The 16864-nt window shown below is 40.5% G+C and overlaps 1 protein-coding gene across 1 annotated transcript in view; it reads right to left on the bottom strand.

Moving 5' to 3' along the window:
- Positions 1–15111, bottom strand: part of LOC132481185 (dnaJ homolog subfamily C member 14-like) — a 35807-nt gene extending 20696 nt beyond the window's left edge. The window contains 1 exon segment of the mRNA XM_060085857.1: positions 15042–15111. Within this exon segment, the coding sequence (XP_059941840.1) occupies positions 15042–15111 (70 nt within the window).
- Between the last annotated feature and the right edge of the window lie 1753 nt (positions 15112–16864).

A 16864-nucleotide genomic window follows, 5' to 3' on the forward strand; every position in this document is an offset into this window, starting at 1 on the left:
ATAGAGTGCAGAAGTTCAAGAGGATGAGCAAAAAACATGGAATTCCTCTTAAATCCTTCACCTGGAGCTGCCAAGCTGCCCACATTTCATTGTTCCACACAAGTCAGATAACCAAGCCTAGAGTCAATGGAGCCTGGAAGGTGTGGTACAGTAAATATATATATATATATAGATATAGATATTGATATTTTTTGTCCTTGTCCCTGGTTGTTGGCACAGAGCTCCCCAAACTCTTGGATTTTACTAGGGGTTTTGTATGCTAATGAAATGAATCACAGGGAAGGAGGTCCTAGGTAGCTTTAGGATGGGGACTGGTCTCCAGAAAAATCAGCCATGTGAATACAGAATGAGAAATTTCAGCCCGACCCCCCCTCCAGGGAGGGACAAGGGAATGGCAGTTGAGTTCAATCACAGATGTCTAAGGATTTAATCAAGTGTGCCCATGTGATGAAAGCACCATAAGAACGCCTTGGTGGGTTCAAGGAGCTTCCTGGTTGGTGGAACCATTGATGTGCTGGGATGGTGGTGTGCCTGGAGAGGGCACGGAAGTCCTGCACCTCCGCCCTCCCACCTTGCCCTACCCATCTCTTCCGTTTGGCTGTTCTTAAATTGTATCCTTTATAATTACCCGGTTCCTTAAGTGAAGTGCTTTCCTGAGTCCTGTGAATCATTCTAGCAAATTATGGAACCTGAGCGAGGAGGCTGTTGGAACCCCTGAACTGGTAGTCAGCAGGCAGAAGTGTGGGTCACCGGGGGCCGCCATTTGCAGCTGACATCTGAAGTGGGGCAGTCTTGTGGGGCAGAGCCCTTAACCCATGGGGTCTGCACTCACTATGGGTGATCAGTGTCAGAACTGAACTGTTGGACACCCACTCAGTGTAGAAGAACTGGAGACTTAAAATGACATATTTAGTGTTAGAAAAGTCCACACAGAATGGTATTCCAATCAAGAGAAAGCAAGCCTAAGGAATGAATAAATACTTATGAACAAATAATACAATTGGCCACAAGGGACTTTGGATCAGGTTTAAATGCATTAAAAATATTTAGCACTATCGAGGATCCTCAAATCCCAATTCCCCAGTCTACTCCTCATCTAACAATATCATCTCCTTTTTTCATAAAAACATCAACATCACTCAGCATTAGCCAGAGGAGGTCCTCTGTTTCCAAGTAAACATTTCATGTAACTTGAAATAATAAAGAAGAATTATGGGGATATATTCTGTGTCCCTAGAGAGGCTTTGCGTACCTGAAAGAAGATTCTTCATCTTATGTATTCCTTGGGCTGATTTATACAAAGTCTGATGCGTAGTGCCAGGTACCATTAGCTCACCGGCATCCTATACTTCTAGGTGGCAGAACTTTCACTCCTACCTGTATAATTATAAAGGTTATCTACTTAAGGAGTGTTTAAAAGAGTACTCTGAAGAATATCAGGTACTTGTTTTCTTAAGCCCTATACACATCTCTGCTTGTCTCCCACTCAAGTTACAGAGAAAAAAAAAGACAAAGAAATTTAAAACAACACAAGTTCAACACAGTCTTGGATGCTTCCTTTCCTTAGCTCCTTTTGATCCTCATGATAGTTCTGTAAAGGGGATGCCGTCACCTCCACATTGACCGCCCCCCCCAGTTGTCCAGATAGAAAATAAGACTCAGAGACATAAGGGATTTCCCCACAGTGACTCAACTAGCATGGAATAGAACCAACATTTGAACTTAGTCCTGTTTAACAGAAGCTTTTCTCTCTACTCAACATTGTTCCACAGAAAAGGTCCCAGGCTTGAACTCATCTCAAGAAAAGACCAAGGAAGTAATTCTGTCATGTACATCATGAAATCTATCAAATGCATTTGGAGAAGAAAGGGGTAAAGTAAGACTATGTTAACCTGAATAAAGGAAGCTGGTGCTAGATATCTCTGGCATACAATATTGTTCACAACTAAGGTTTCTTTGCTTCTTTTCCAGAGCCTTCTATGTACCTTACTATGCACTCTACAAATATACAAATAACCCCCCAAAGTGGGCAAAAGATCTGAGCAGACAATTCACCAAAGATAAACAGATGGCAAATAAGCACATGAAAAGACACCCAACATCACTAGTCATTAGGGAAATGCAAATTAAAACCACAAAGAGCTAGTACAACACAATCCAAAACACATATTAGAATGGCTGAAGTGAAAAAAGAACAGACAATAACAAGCATTGACAAGTGTGTAGAGTCCACTGGAACTCTTATACACAGATGCAAAGTAAAATTCTATGACCAAAATTGTACGACCACTTTGTAAAACAGTTTGCAGTTTTTTTAAATGGTAAACAAACCATATGACTCGAATATTTGACAACTAGATATTTACACAATAAAAATAAAAATACGTGTATACAAAGAATGTTTACATCCAAATGTTCATAGCAACCTTATTTGTAACAACTGAAACCTGGACAGCTCAGATATCCGTCAACAGAATACTTGTATATCCATACAATGGAATACTACTCAGTGATAAAAATGAATGGACTCCACATAAAACAACATGGATGAATCCCAGAATATTTATACTGAGTGAAATAAGTCAGACTCCCCCCTCATGTGTTCATTTCACAATGTGAGAGTTATATTAGACAAACACGGTCTGTTCTGTGTGAAGTTAAATCGTTTCTACTAAAGAAAGCTTTTGATAATTCCTAATGAGCCACAGTAATTTAGCATTACTGAGCTCAAGAGTTTTAAGTTTTCTCCCCGCCAGCCATCTTCCCTTTTCACCTACCCTGAATGCTGACTGGTACTCAAAAGTTTCTGAATATTTCACTGTTTCTTGGGGAACTGGAAGAGAAGCTAGACCAACTCTCAGGTTAAAGAGAATGCACATGCTTTGGCAGTTGGGTCAATTGCCCAGGGATTAAAGAAATAATTATTTTCTCTTCACTTCTTTATGCATGCACCATGGTGTTCCAATATCATTGCTAGGTAGCTCACCATCAGGGTGTAGAGATTCCTGTTGAGACCCCCAAACCCTGTAGGAAGTGGCCTTGGACATGTAATAATTTACCAGTTTCTCTTTAGGTTCAAGCCATGGGCAGGTAAAGATGTGTACTGAAAGCACTGGGCCAGGAAAGTCACCAGGAAGGTCCCTGTAAGCTGCATCTTAGGTGAGTATGTGCAAGTAACTGTATTTGAAAGTTCGATCAGGGCTGAATGGTGAACTAAAAGACAAGGAGGAAAGTAAAACTCTACAAAGATTAGGCTTGAAGAACACTGGTGCTTTCAACATCACCAAGAGTTTTAACTACACTACCCTGGTAACTTTCATCTTCATTATGTAACCTCAAGATCTTTTGCTCTCAACTTTGTCCTGGCTACCTTATACATACTCTCTATATCACAGTGATATAGAAGGGACAAAAGGGGGGAAAGGGTGAAATTCATGTCATTTTATCTTTATCAGGTATGAAGTTTACTGCTTTTTGACACTTTCTTAGCGATGCTTTGAATGGAAGTTAAAAGAGAAGGTTGAATTCAGGTTGGATCAAATGGGACCCTTGTCCTCGTATCTACAAATTATCAAACAAAATGCAACTTCAATCAAGGGAGGGAAACTATCTGGTTCACCATTGAATCCCCAGGACCTAGAACATGTTGACCAATTGACCACGCTGTACTTTAAAGAGAAACAGAGACAAAATTCTATTTTACATGCTGTGAAATAGTTATTCATCCACCTCTATTTCAGAAATAGAAATAAGATATAGACTATAAGTGATTTTACAAAGAACAAAAAGCTAAAAAGTCACAGAGCCACTATTTTTATAAGGAAACCTTTTATTGAAGTATAACAAGCATACAAAAATGCCCAACCATCATTAAGTATCTAGCTGGATGAATTTCACAGATTGAATACATTTATGTGACTGTCACCCAAACCAAAAAAATTTAAGAAACACCTGCACCCCAGAAGCCTTTCTCCGCAAATACTTTTCCACCAATTAACCATTATTCTAACAACTAGTATCATAGATTACTTTTCCTTACTTTTGAACTTCATATAAATGAAATGATATAGTATGTTTTCTTTTAAGACCAATTTCTTTCACTCATCATCACGTGTGTGAGATTCATACATGTTGTACATGCAAGTTTGTTCACTATGCTTTTTGTCTCATATTCTAAATATATCACCATTTATTTATCTGCCTTACTGCTGATGGACATTTAGATTTTTTGCAGTTTGAGTCTATTACAAATAGTGCTACAATGAATGTTCATGAACATGTGTTTATCTCCTGGGTATGTAACTAGGTGTGGAGACGCCGGGTCCTGGGATACACACATATACTCAGCTTTAGTAGGTACTGCCAAACAGATTCCTAAAATGATTGTTCCAATTTACACTTCTACCAGAAGTGAGAGTTCTAATTGTTTCACATTCTTGTTAACACTTAAAATGTTCATTTTAGCAATTATGGTGAGTGTGCTGTGGTACTTCTTTGTAGTTTTAATTTGCATATTCATGATGACTCATGAGGTTGAGTACCTTTAGATAATATTTATTGGCCATATGGATAACCCCTTTGTGAAGTGCCTCTTCAAGACCATTGCCTATTTTTTCTACTGAACTTTCTTTCTTATTGATTTGTCTAGCATCTTTATATATTCTGGATGTGAATCTTTTGATGAAATTATGTATTGCAAATATCTCTCTCCACCCTGTGACTTGCCTTTTTATTTTCAAACATATATTTGACAAGTAAAGGTCTTAATTTTAATAGGTTTTCTTCTATAAATCAATTATTTTATGATTAGTACTTTTTTGGTCCTATTTAAGAAATTTTTGCCTAGTCTATTGTATATTTGTTTTCTACTTCATTAATTTCTACTCTCACATTGTTTCATTTTTTCTATTTTCTTTAGGTTTATTAAACTATCTTTTTCCTAACATCTTGATTTTGAGTCTCAGGTAATTAAGTTTTAGCCTTTCTTTAAAAAAAAAAGTATACATATACTATGAATTACACTCTAAAGAACATCTTTAGTTTCATTCCACAAGTTTTGGTATGTTGTATTTTTATTGTCATCCACACAGCAGGATTTCAATCCAGAATTCCTAATTTTAATCCAGAATTCTTTCAACTAAAGTGTACTACTCTTTTATTTCTTTGTCATACATAAATGGTTTTCAAACTTCTATGTGAAAAACTTAGATACCGAAAGGAATACAATTGCCAGTTTTAGTTTGCATATTCTGTGCCACTAAGTGGTCAAGCTTTTTCTTCATTTATATTTTTATATTTAACACTAACAATACCTTGGGGGTATGCACTGTTATCTCCTCTCTACCAATGGAGAAACATTTTCAAGGAGATTAAGGGATTGCGTCCATCTGACTAACATGTAGTGGAACCAGGATTTGAAGATATCCAAGATAAAGTTCACTACCTCTAAGGTCTGTGTTCCTTTTCTTTCATGCTCTCCTACTCCATGCTCCTTCTACACACAGACCATGCCTTCGAGTCCTGGAATCTAAGAATTATAGCTAGAATGAGCAAAGTGTATCAGACCCTTATATTTTGCAGGTAAGAAAACTACATCCCAGAGAAGCTGTATGGCTCCTCCATCCAGATTTCTAGCACAGTGATTTTTCTGCCCTTCCAAATTGCTTCACAGTTCACCTTTCAGGATAAGTCGACAGTGCCACACCATCAACGATACTTACACAAGCAGTCAGTTCACTTGGCTGCAAAACTTGAAAGATAAGTTTGTCAGTATTAGTACAAAAAAAAAATACAGAACCCTGATACTAGTCCCCATTACCCACTTAAAAATATTTTCGTAACTTCTTTAAAAGTTTTCTTGCCTCTCACTGGTTGTCACTGAGGGGAGTTAACACGGAGAACAGAGAATGAGAGCTCCCAGGTTGTCAGCAAGAGTACTTCCTGGGCATGCTCCAAACTGTCATCTGGGTTTAAAACTGACTTTGGGGAACAGAGTTCCGGTGTGTGGATTCTATTAAGGCTGACTGATAAAACTCCATCTGCTAGTGTTTTGTTTGTGTGTGTGTGTGTGTGTGTGTGTGTGTGTGTGTGTTTTATCTCTTGGCCTCTGGCACTTTTAGCAGCTTACCCCTTGCTCACCAGGGAATTCTACTAAGGGTACCCAGTGCTTTGATACGGGGTCCCTGTGGGCTGTGATAGAAAAAAGATTGTACCTGCATGATTTAATTTCTCTTCACTATCCAGACTCCTTGCCAGAGAGAATCTCTGTCACATAGTCTAAAGGCAGAGATAAAGCCCATGAGAGAAACTATAAGCTGTAATACTCTATTCTGAGAAAAGACATCATTCCCATGAATGCCTTGTAGCTTTTGCTGAAAGACAAAAAATGTTACTGCTCTACAGTAAGGAGAAATGAGAACTCCTACTCCCAAGGGAGAGAAAATAAATCTCCATGTATGACAAGTAGTTAACATTCTGGATTGCATCTGCCTGGGCTCTTATCATGGTGTGAATTTGTCTTCTATTCACTGGCTTGAATAGTAACAAAATCATACTGAAATGTGAATGAAGCACCAGCTACACATTTTATTACAACTTCCACGGTAATCTGACTGGCGGGGGGGAAGGTTTAGGAGAGAACAAAAGCAGAGAGCAGTTAATCAACTCTAGTATTTGTACCCTACATTGTAAAGCCAATCTGCTTATTAGTAACAAGCCAAATGCTTCTTGAAATGAATAATTTTTTAAAGCTTTGCCAACATTATACAATCGGAGTTTACGTAAAGTTCCTAAAGTGCTAACAAGTACTAACTTGTTGACAAGACTGTTTACCATCCCTTTTGGATGAAACATAAAATGAAATCTTGGCCACAAGGCTCATAAAAACTAACTTATGCCTGTTTTTTTTCCCCGCTAGGAGAAGATGTACTAGTTGTGAGGGTCTGGATAAATCTACTTCAGATTTATTCTTCATATTAAACTGCTCAGAGACAAGACTCATATTTGTTATAAACCTAGTATAGCACATAAGTTCAGGTGATTTTGAAGGTGTGCACTGACAATAATGTATGTACTGAGGACTTTTAAGACTTACGAGATGATAACAAAACTCCTTCTTGAAGTGAAGAATTTCAAGCATTTCAAGTGGAAATGGGAGATTTTAGTAATTATTTTTAATACTTTATATACATGATTTCCTCATTTTTATCATGGGGCTAACTGCTTTTAAGAAGTGGAGATGTATGTTTACTCACTGCTAGATTAGATGCTTACCAATCCTTACTTGGAAAAGGAAAATATTCGATACATGACAAAGCCTGAGAAGTGAGGGCACTGGATGAGAGAAATGAACATTCCTAATGTTTCTTCTAAGGATATATCGGAGTCAACATGTCCTAAGGAACCGTAATAAGACCTCTGTATACTGGTGAGGAATATAAGCAAATACTGCCTATTTATTTAATATTGTGTGGCAATAACAAAAATCATAATTTCAAGTATTATTCTCCTTAACATATTCAGTTTTTTTAAAAATGGGTGCTGAAAGGGATACCAAATAATGTAAGGAAGTGAGAATATATTGTTAGGAAAGTCGATACATTTACTGGAAAAATAACACTTTTAAGTTGTTGGCATGAAAAAGGTCAATCCTGAGGGAACCTGAGTGCTGGTGGCATCGGGCTGCATGAAACATAAGGAGGGATGAGGTTGTAACACAGGTAATGGAGAGAAGATCACAGAGAGAGAGAGAACAGAGGGAGAGAGAGAGACAGAGAAAGAACAGACGGGGAGAGAGGGAGAGAGAGAGAACAGAGAGGGAGAGAGAAGAGACAGAAGAGAGAGAAAGAGAGACAGAGAGAGAGAAAGGGAAGAGAGAGGAGAGAGAGAGAGACATAGAAAACTGGGGAAAGGACAGGAATAGTAGAGGACTTCAAATGACAGTCAGCCCTGCTATTGGAATTTGGGCAGCTTCACAGATATGCGTGACGGCAGGGCGGGATACAGCTGATATTTGGACCATGTGTGTGCAGTATAACAACATTGTACAATTTTGTGGAGATCGATCTCTCTCTCTCTCTCTCTCTCTCTCTGTCTCTCTCTCTCTCTCTATATATATATATATATATATACACACACACACTCTCATATATATATACATTATGTAATCCCTTCGCAAATATATATGAAGGGATTACATACATAAGGAAATTACATATATATGTTAAGGAATTATATCAAATATTGATATTTTTTGTCTCTCTGGGTGACAATGTTATATGAGATTTTCATTTCTGTATTGATCCATTCTTTATTTTCCAAATTTCCTATAATATTTATTATTTTAAAATACATAATTAACTATAATTTTCCTAACAAAGTCTAAAGTTATTGAGTATCTGTAGCTAACTTCTGAAAAGGTAAGAACTTGAACACACTTTAATTACATTTAAATCAAGTATCTCGCCTCCCTGCATCTTGCTAGGTGTTTAGAGACTGTATTGCTAATTTTTAATGAAAATAGTAATTTTTACCAGTTAACCACATTTTTGATTCTATTTTATTTATGTCGCTGTCACTGTTATTTCTTGCATTCTTGCTTTTTTTCCTTAGCATTTCCTTTCCTTCATGCTGAAGTATTACTTTTAAAATGTCATTCAGAGAGAGATTATGAATGAATGGTTAACTTTCTTAATCTTTGTCTATTTGAAAATGTCTTCATTTTACCCCTTATTTTTTAAATGATAAGTTTTAGGTGGGTATAAAATTCTGAGTTGTCGATCATGTTTCCTTCAAACTATAAAGATACTACATTGTCTTCTGCCCTTTATTATACTGTTGAGAAAACTGTCAGTCTACTTTTTTTGTTTTTAGTTAGAAATCTGCCATTTCTGGTAGGAATTTTTAAAATTTCCACATTTAAAATATTTCAGATATATCACACATTCAGAAAGGTGCATTAAATATTTATACCTTGTTTAAGGAAGGTAAGTACCCATATAACTACTATCTCAGCCAACCCATAAAATATCACCAGCATCTTAGAAGCTAATGATGTGTCCGGTCCCAATCCCAGTCTCTTCTCTTCTCTCGAGAAGTAACCAATATCTTGACATTTAAGATTGTCACGTTTTGAGGGTTTTTTTTTTAATTAGAGGAGTTTTACCAGGGGGTATTATACCTCTAAACAGTATAGTATAGTTTTACCTATTTATGGAAAACATAATTGAATACCACAAAATAGACCAAGACCCCCTCCATCTCCATTAAGAAGAGAGCCAATTCCCTCTCTTTTCATTCAGTTTTCTGGTAGCTTTTCAACAGGCCCTCTTTCCTTGATGGTCTGCAGTTTCACTGAATTTTGTCTACAGACTATTTTTCTTCATCCTTCTCATCATACAGACTTTCCTTCATGGTCTGCAGTTTCACTGCATTTTGTCTACAGACTATTTTTCTTCATCCTTCTCATCATACAGACTGCAATTTCAATCTGAAACTCATCTTATTTTAATATGGAAAATCCTTACCCATTATGTCTCCAAATATGGTCTCTTGGGAAGCTCCTCTATCCTTTTATTATTAAAGTTCTTTCATATATATGTTGGTGTCTCAAAATTTGTGCCCGATGCCTCTTAAGTATGCACTATGTATTTTTGAAAATCTCTGTCTCTCCACATATTCTACATAATTCCCTTAGTACTCCCTCTCAGTTTACTAGTTTTATGCCTGTGTTCAGTCTAGAGTTTAACTATTTTTTTAAAAAATATGTACTTCAGTAACTACATTTCTAATTTTTCTACCTATTCTTGTTTCATGCCTGTGTTTTTTTCTTTTCCGTTGATACTCACTATACAGTTAACTCCTTGATTATGTGAACATTTATAGAAATTTCTCAGAATGTTTTATTTGTTTAATATCATTTAGAGAACATTTATGTTCTGGTTATTGACATTTCGTATTTTTTCTTAGCATGAATTGTTTACTTGTGTTTGAGATTGTGGTTTGCAGCTACATGTGGAGGGGAGAATATTTCCTTTTTACTCTTCTCTTACACCTACCCTCTAGTTGGCAGTCTCTGTCTTTACTCAGTTTCTTCCAAGCTCTCAGCTCAGAACTTAGTCTTATATTAGTGATCTTAAGATATCATAGATCTCATAACTGTGCCCATGGGTGGTTTCTCTCGAATTTGGTCTTAAGTCTACATCTATGTCCTTTCATCCCCTCTGTAAAGATGCAGCCTCATGGAAGTCACAGATTCTGGTAACTATCCGCAGTAGCTTTTTCCAGCTTCCTTTCACAAATGAGTTTGGGGAAAGGAACACTACTTCCCTAGTTCCTAGTTTCAATTGGTAATTTTGTGCTTTAACCATTACTTTTAAGTGTTTGGGTTCCTAGAGACGCTTTTTTTTTTAAACAACTTTATTGGAGTATAATTGCTTTACAATGGTGTGTTAGTTTCTGCTTTATAACAAAGTGAACCAGCTATACATATACATATGTTCCCATATCTCCTCCCTCTTGCATCTCCCTCCCACCCTCCCTATCCCACCCCTCTAGGTGGTCACAAAGCACCGAGCTGACTTACTTCACTCTGTATGACAGACTCTAGGTCTATCCACCTCATTACAAAGAGCTCAGTTTCGTTTCTTTTTATGGCTGAGTAATATTCCATTGTATATATGTGCCACATCTTCTTTATCCATTCATCCGATGATGGACATTTAGGTTGTTTCCAGCTCCGGGCTATTGTGAATAGAGCTGCAATGGGATGGGGAGGGTGGGAGGGAGGGAGATACATGAGGAAAGGGATGTGGGAACGGATGTATATGTATGACTGATTCACTCTGTTATAAAGCAGAAACTAATAATTAAAAAAAAAAAAAAGAAAGAGACAAAGCACCGAGCTGATCTCCCTGTGCTATGTGGCTGCTTTCCATTAGCTATCTATTTTACATTTGGTAGTGTATATATGTCCATGCCACTCTCTCACTTCGTCCCAGCTTACCCTTCCCCCTCCCCGTGTCCTCAAGTCCATTCTCTACATCTGGAGACGCTTATTTCTGAAAATCATGTATTACTTTTATAAAATAATAATAATAATACTATGATTTTGTTTCAAACACCATTGAATGTGGGATGCATTGGCCAATGGTAGTGAAAGTCAATTTTAGGATAACCTAAGTACAGAAAGATGATATCAGGACCTTGAGAACAATTTCAGAGATGAAAGTGTCCACAGTTATCATCGGTTCAACTTCTTCATTTCAAAACAGTGGGACTGAGACCTAGGGAAACTGTGAGTTGTTTCTTCAACACTTAGATCCCAAGCATGTGGGAAAGACAGGCAGAGTGAGATTTTATTCTTTATTCACCAAGGCAAAGTCTATGATAAGACTTCTTTAAGATGAGCTGTTCTGCCTCTCGGAAATGCTGCCCAAGGGCCAAGGGAAATTGTCTGCACTACAGAAGGCAGAAACAAAGAAATCAAATTGTTCTAATCTACACCACCATACAAACTGCGAGGCTGGAGGAGCGAGGTCAATCAATATGTGTATTATTGCATTTAGTCCTGGCTGGAACACTATTACAGACAAGCCTTAATTCAGGTTGCTGCTCCTTCTACCTGCAAAGGTCTGCCAGGTCCTCTGTGTTGAATTCTTATTGGTAAGTCTTCCCCCCTGCTGGAAAGTGTCAGCATTCTGTGTATGGACAAGGCTATTCACATCTATATATTGATTCCAGGATCCAAGTGAGAACCCTTTTCAAGTGACAAGGTCAAATTAACTTAAAATATACACACTGAAAGTACATAGTAACTGGAAAAAAATATGAAGATCTTGCTAAACACTCTGGGTTTCTGATCCACTTCAATAAGGAAAAAGTTACTGATAAGAATAATAGAACTTTCCAAAAAATAAATTACTTAATAGATTTAGATTTCTTCTCCTCCAATCCAGTAACTAAATGTAATATTAAAATCTTAATAATGCTTTCTGGGTTTTACATAACTTATTCTCACTAAGACTATGGGAATTAGTTATTGTAATAGCTACTGTGGTCCCCACTCAGATCTCCTTGTCAGGATCCATCACCCACTCAGCAGCCACAGGGGAGTATTAGCTCTTGCTGCTCATAGCTGCGCTCCTCTTGTGGCATTGCCTGTGACCTCAGGGAGCTTCCACACCTAAGATTTTGCTTCCTTCCAGAATGTGGCCTGTGGCCACCTCCCAAAAGCATCCATGCTATTCATCTGGCAAATGCATTATTTTTCCTCTTTATCAGAAAGGAGGTTCAGAAACAGATCTTGCTCACCTGGGACTGACTGACCACAGAATACATTTACACTGTCACCTGTCATCCCTTCCACCCTCCAAATGGCCCTGGACTATCTCGCCTTTTCACAGAATATTACATTGGTCCATCCTGTTGATATAATGTTAATTGGTCAAAGAGGGACAAAAAATGGCAATGACATTGGGGGCCTCGGTACAAATGGGCTTCAGAGGATGGAAGGTAAACCCTGAACACTCTAAGGGCTCCCCTATTAGTAACGTTATTAGGGACTTGGTGGTCTGGGTTGTGCTAGGATATTCTCTCCGAAGTAGAAGAAACATTGTACCTGGTACCTTCTATCACTAAAAAGGAAACACAATGCCTGTTAGATACCTTCAGGTTCTGAAGCCAGCGTATTCCCACTTGGGAACACTGCTCTCAACCATGATGAGAACCTAGCAGACCTACTACGAGCCAGGCCTGGGTCAAGATTCCACGTATTATCTGAACCCCATATATCCCACTCTAGTGGGGGGCAGGATACCTTTGTATCCCAGAATATCAATGTCAGCATGGACCCAGTATCTAACAGTTCTTGAAAGGCCTACGTACTATTTCTCTTTCCTCAGCATACATTTACCCGAGAAAATGGTGGTAGGTCCCTCCGGGGAAGATTGGGTAATCCCTATGGTATGTTCTTGCCAGTGTTGAGAATCCTTCTTCATTTCGACCCACCTGTTCTCCATTAAATGGATTCTGGGCCCAAGAACTGGCTCACATCTGGAAACTGAGCAAGGATGCTGACCATTTAGCATCATATGGGGTGGCTTTCCTCAGCCTCCTGATCATCTATTCTTGACTTATTTGTTGTATAAAATAGGTATTGTTCTTGGTGGCTGCCTGTCTAGCTTGCCCCCAAGAATACTGTGTCCTAGTAACCATTTTCGTAACTCCCTACAGGCCAGGCGTCTCTGCTATTGCTCAGATCTTGACACTCATTACAATAATCGTGCCCACTTGACTGTACTCTACTAAGTGCAGCCACCTGCATGCACTCTACAACATCAGATCCTATTATCCCACTGCTATCAAGGAGCCCAGTTGTGTAACATCTCCTGCTCTTCTTCCCTGGCCTGCAGAAGGCAGAGTACCACTCAGCTTTCCCATGATATTTTTGCCCAGTTCTCCAGTGTACTCCTTCTTGCTTTGGGAACTGTAGTGTCTTCCAGACCCTCTAGAATGCAGTTGGCCTTCCTCCAACATGCTCATTTCTCTGGGCGTTTTGATCCCTCCTTCCAATGTGTGCCGTGGAAGTTCTAGTATTTCACTTTAACTTAGTGTGGGCCTTAGCTTTCCCCAAGCTTTCAGGAGCGTCCTATCAGGATATTCGTGTCACCTCCTATGGTGCTCACCAGGGCATTAACTACTACATGTCCAAGTCTATAAATTCTTCATAAAATCAGATAACTCTTAAGTCTGCTCCTCTGATTTAGTACCTACTGTGGGTGTCAGTCCCACATGTACGCCCCGTGCTCTTGCCAACGAAATCCTTAGCTCCTTCGGTGTATAGGCCCTTTCCTCGCTTACAGTATCCACTTCCTGGGCAGAGATCTTATGACTTGATCCTAGTTATTCTACCTCAACCAACAAGGGCTATCAAGGGGCATGAAGGGAGATTTTGAGGGGGAGGGGGTGTTGCCATGAAAGACAGAGGTCTCTGTACAGTCTTCAAACAAATGGGAAGCCCTAGTCTTCAACTGAGGGAATTGATTCACTTCTGCAGGCTCAGAGCTTTCGAGGCAGTCTGAGGATTCAAGATTTTCTCTTTCTCTTATTGAAGTACAGCTGATTTACATATTATCTCAGTTCCAGGCGTACAGGCACATTGCAGCTTGCTTCTCTTCCTGCCCAGTAATGCTTTTTCACTCCCCCAAAGGCATGAATTCCAGGTGTTACTTCCCAGTGAACCTTTAGCATTCAACTGCCCATCTCACAGACTGTCTCCAGGGATCCCAGTCTAAAAAGTTATTATTATCTTTCTCATTCATACAGTGAGGCTTGCCAAAGTCCCAGGGGGTAGTCAGCAGAGCCAGACCACTTATCCAATTTCGTTAACATCAACTCGACTCATATCCTGGTCTACCACAACGTTAGCATTTGCCCCCCGCCCTGCATTCTAGCACTGTACCTAAGGATAGGATTGAATTTCCCGTTGGCTTTTCTTTGGGCTGTGCTGGCACCAAGAGAAGACAGTACCTTGACAGATGGAGTAATATGCCCTTCAGAGTTCAATAACTAACTACTTAGCAGAACACTCAAAGAGACCTTTCCGCAATGGCATGAGCCCTTCCATATTGATGCCTGAATTCACCATCTTTCTTAATACCTACTGGTATCCCACAGAGGTTGAACATCCGGTTTAAATCCTCAAAGCCTTTCCTGACTGTTCAGGTCACATTTTTCGTTCTCCTTTAACACAGTCATCAAGTCCTCAGGGGTAAGATAAAGTGCCCACTGTCATTTTTTAGTAGATTCTTGGCGGGGGGAAAGGTTTCAGGTCATGTTCACATTTTGACTCCACTCTTTATTAGCTATGACCTCTTAACAACTTGAGCATGTAATACGTTCTCTGTGTCTCGCTCACCTCATCACCCAAGATCAAGCCTGACATCATAAATAGTGGGATATCAAGCCCCTGACACGCCCCCTAAAGTGTTGTACTATGATGTATAACCTCCACTTTTAAGTAACTGTTGTCAAAAATAATTAACCTGTCCATCGATCCTCAATCCATGTGGTGATGTCCTGCTCTCCCAGGCCGGACGAGGAACGGACGTTCATGGCCAACTGGGCCGCTCTTCGTCCTGTCCGCCGTGGAAGGCGGGGTGTGGCATCCGGCCGGACTCTCGGTCTCCCGCCCCGGCCTCACGGCGTGGAAGGGGCCGGGATCCTCTGAGCAGCAGGCACTCTCGCTTCTCAACTCCTCTTCAAGTGCCTCGCAGGCGCCCCTCCCTGCGGTGGGGGGCGGGACGGGGCGGGGCGGGCCCGCCGCCGCCTGCGCGCCCCCGTTGGTGCGGGAGCGTGTCCGCCCCGGGCGGTGCCCCTGCGTCGTCCCGGTCGCGCCTCTGGTGCCGGCGGCTGAGCGGTGCCTTCGTCCTCTCCGGTGCCCGCTGCGGTGAGCAGCTCCCTTGTGGGGTCGAGACGGTAAAGGAGGCGCGCTTGTCGCTCTGGCGGGGCGGGTGCCGCCTCACCGTGGCCGTCCTCGCCGCGTGCCGCGGGGACTGGCTTGGCCAGGCGCGCGCCGCGTGTCCCTCCTTCGCCGGGTTGCACGCGGGCGTGGGAGCGATAGCGGCGGCCAGGCGACGCGAAGGGGGCCGTCCGGCTTTCCGGACAACCTCCGACCCCGCCCCCGACCCCGGGGTGGACTGAGGAGCCTGAGGCTGCGCAGGCTTTGCCCGGCCCTGACCGTGAACGCGCACGTGGGCCCCACGCTTACCCATGACGTGCCACCCGCTCACACCCGGCCGGGAACTGCTTTGGACAGTGTGTATTCTTTAATATCACACATTTTGAATATTATTGGGAACATTTTAATGTGAATTTGATATTGATGCTATTAAGGAAATATTTCTATATTTTGGTGCTATAGTGGTATTGTGAATGGTTATTTCAGGAACTATGCTTTTTTTTTTTTTTCGGTACGCGGGCCTCTCACTGTTGTGGCCTCTCCCGTTGCTGAGCACGGGCTCCGGATGCGCAGGCTCAGCGGCCATGGCTCACGGGCCCAGCCGCTCTGCAGCATGTGGGATCTTCCCGGACCGGGGCACGAACCCGTGTCCCCTGCATCGGCAGGCGGACTCTCAACCACTGCGCCACCAGGGAAACCCTATGAGATGCATCCTAAGGAGTTTAGGGTCAAGTGTCATGATATATGTAATTTGGTTTTAAAAACCTAGAACAATAGATAAAGGTAAAATGTTAACAGATTATTAAATCTAGGCGATAGGTACATGGATGTTCACTACATTATGCTGTCTACTTTTTTACATGTTTAAATTTTTTCATTATGAAATTTTAAAATAAATTTTGCCATCTTAATGAGTATAAAATTATATAGAGGGAGAACAAATAGGGTACAGTGTAAGGTACATAGAAAGTGCTCAATAAGTGCTATACAGTATTCTCCTCCTACTGGGAATCGTCTGTTCTAGAGTGAGGACCCATGTGTTCACTCAGAATAAGTGATGTGGTCCCTCTGAAATTAGTTTCACTTAGCACTCACCTTTTAGGGTAATGAAGGGGAAATCACTGTTGTTTGTCAAACAAACACTATTAGCATGAGTACAGCATATGTTAACACTATTGCAGCTTGATGATAAATGATCAATAAGTGAAGTAGACACCTACAATACCAAATCAGCTGTGACTTTCCTGCCATTTGGTACGCATCCATTAAGTGATTGATGCTTATTAAAGGATTGACAGGTCAGCAAATATCTTGATTTTCTCTGCTTCAGAGATGTTCCAGTCCATGAAGATATGATTTCAGGAGGTTAATATGCATTTAGCATATAAATAGCTTACAAAGAGGAAG

The sequence above is a fragment of the Mesoplodon densirostris genome, chromosome 20 (assembly GCF_025265405.1).
Source record: "Mesoplodon densirostris isolate mMesDen1 chromosome 20, mMesDen1 primary haplotype, whole genome shotgun sequence".
NCBI lineage: Eukaryota > Metazoa > Chordata > Mammalia > Artiodactyla > Ziphiidae > Mesoplodon > Mesoplodon densirostris.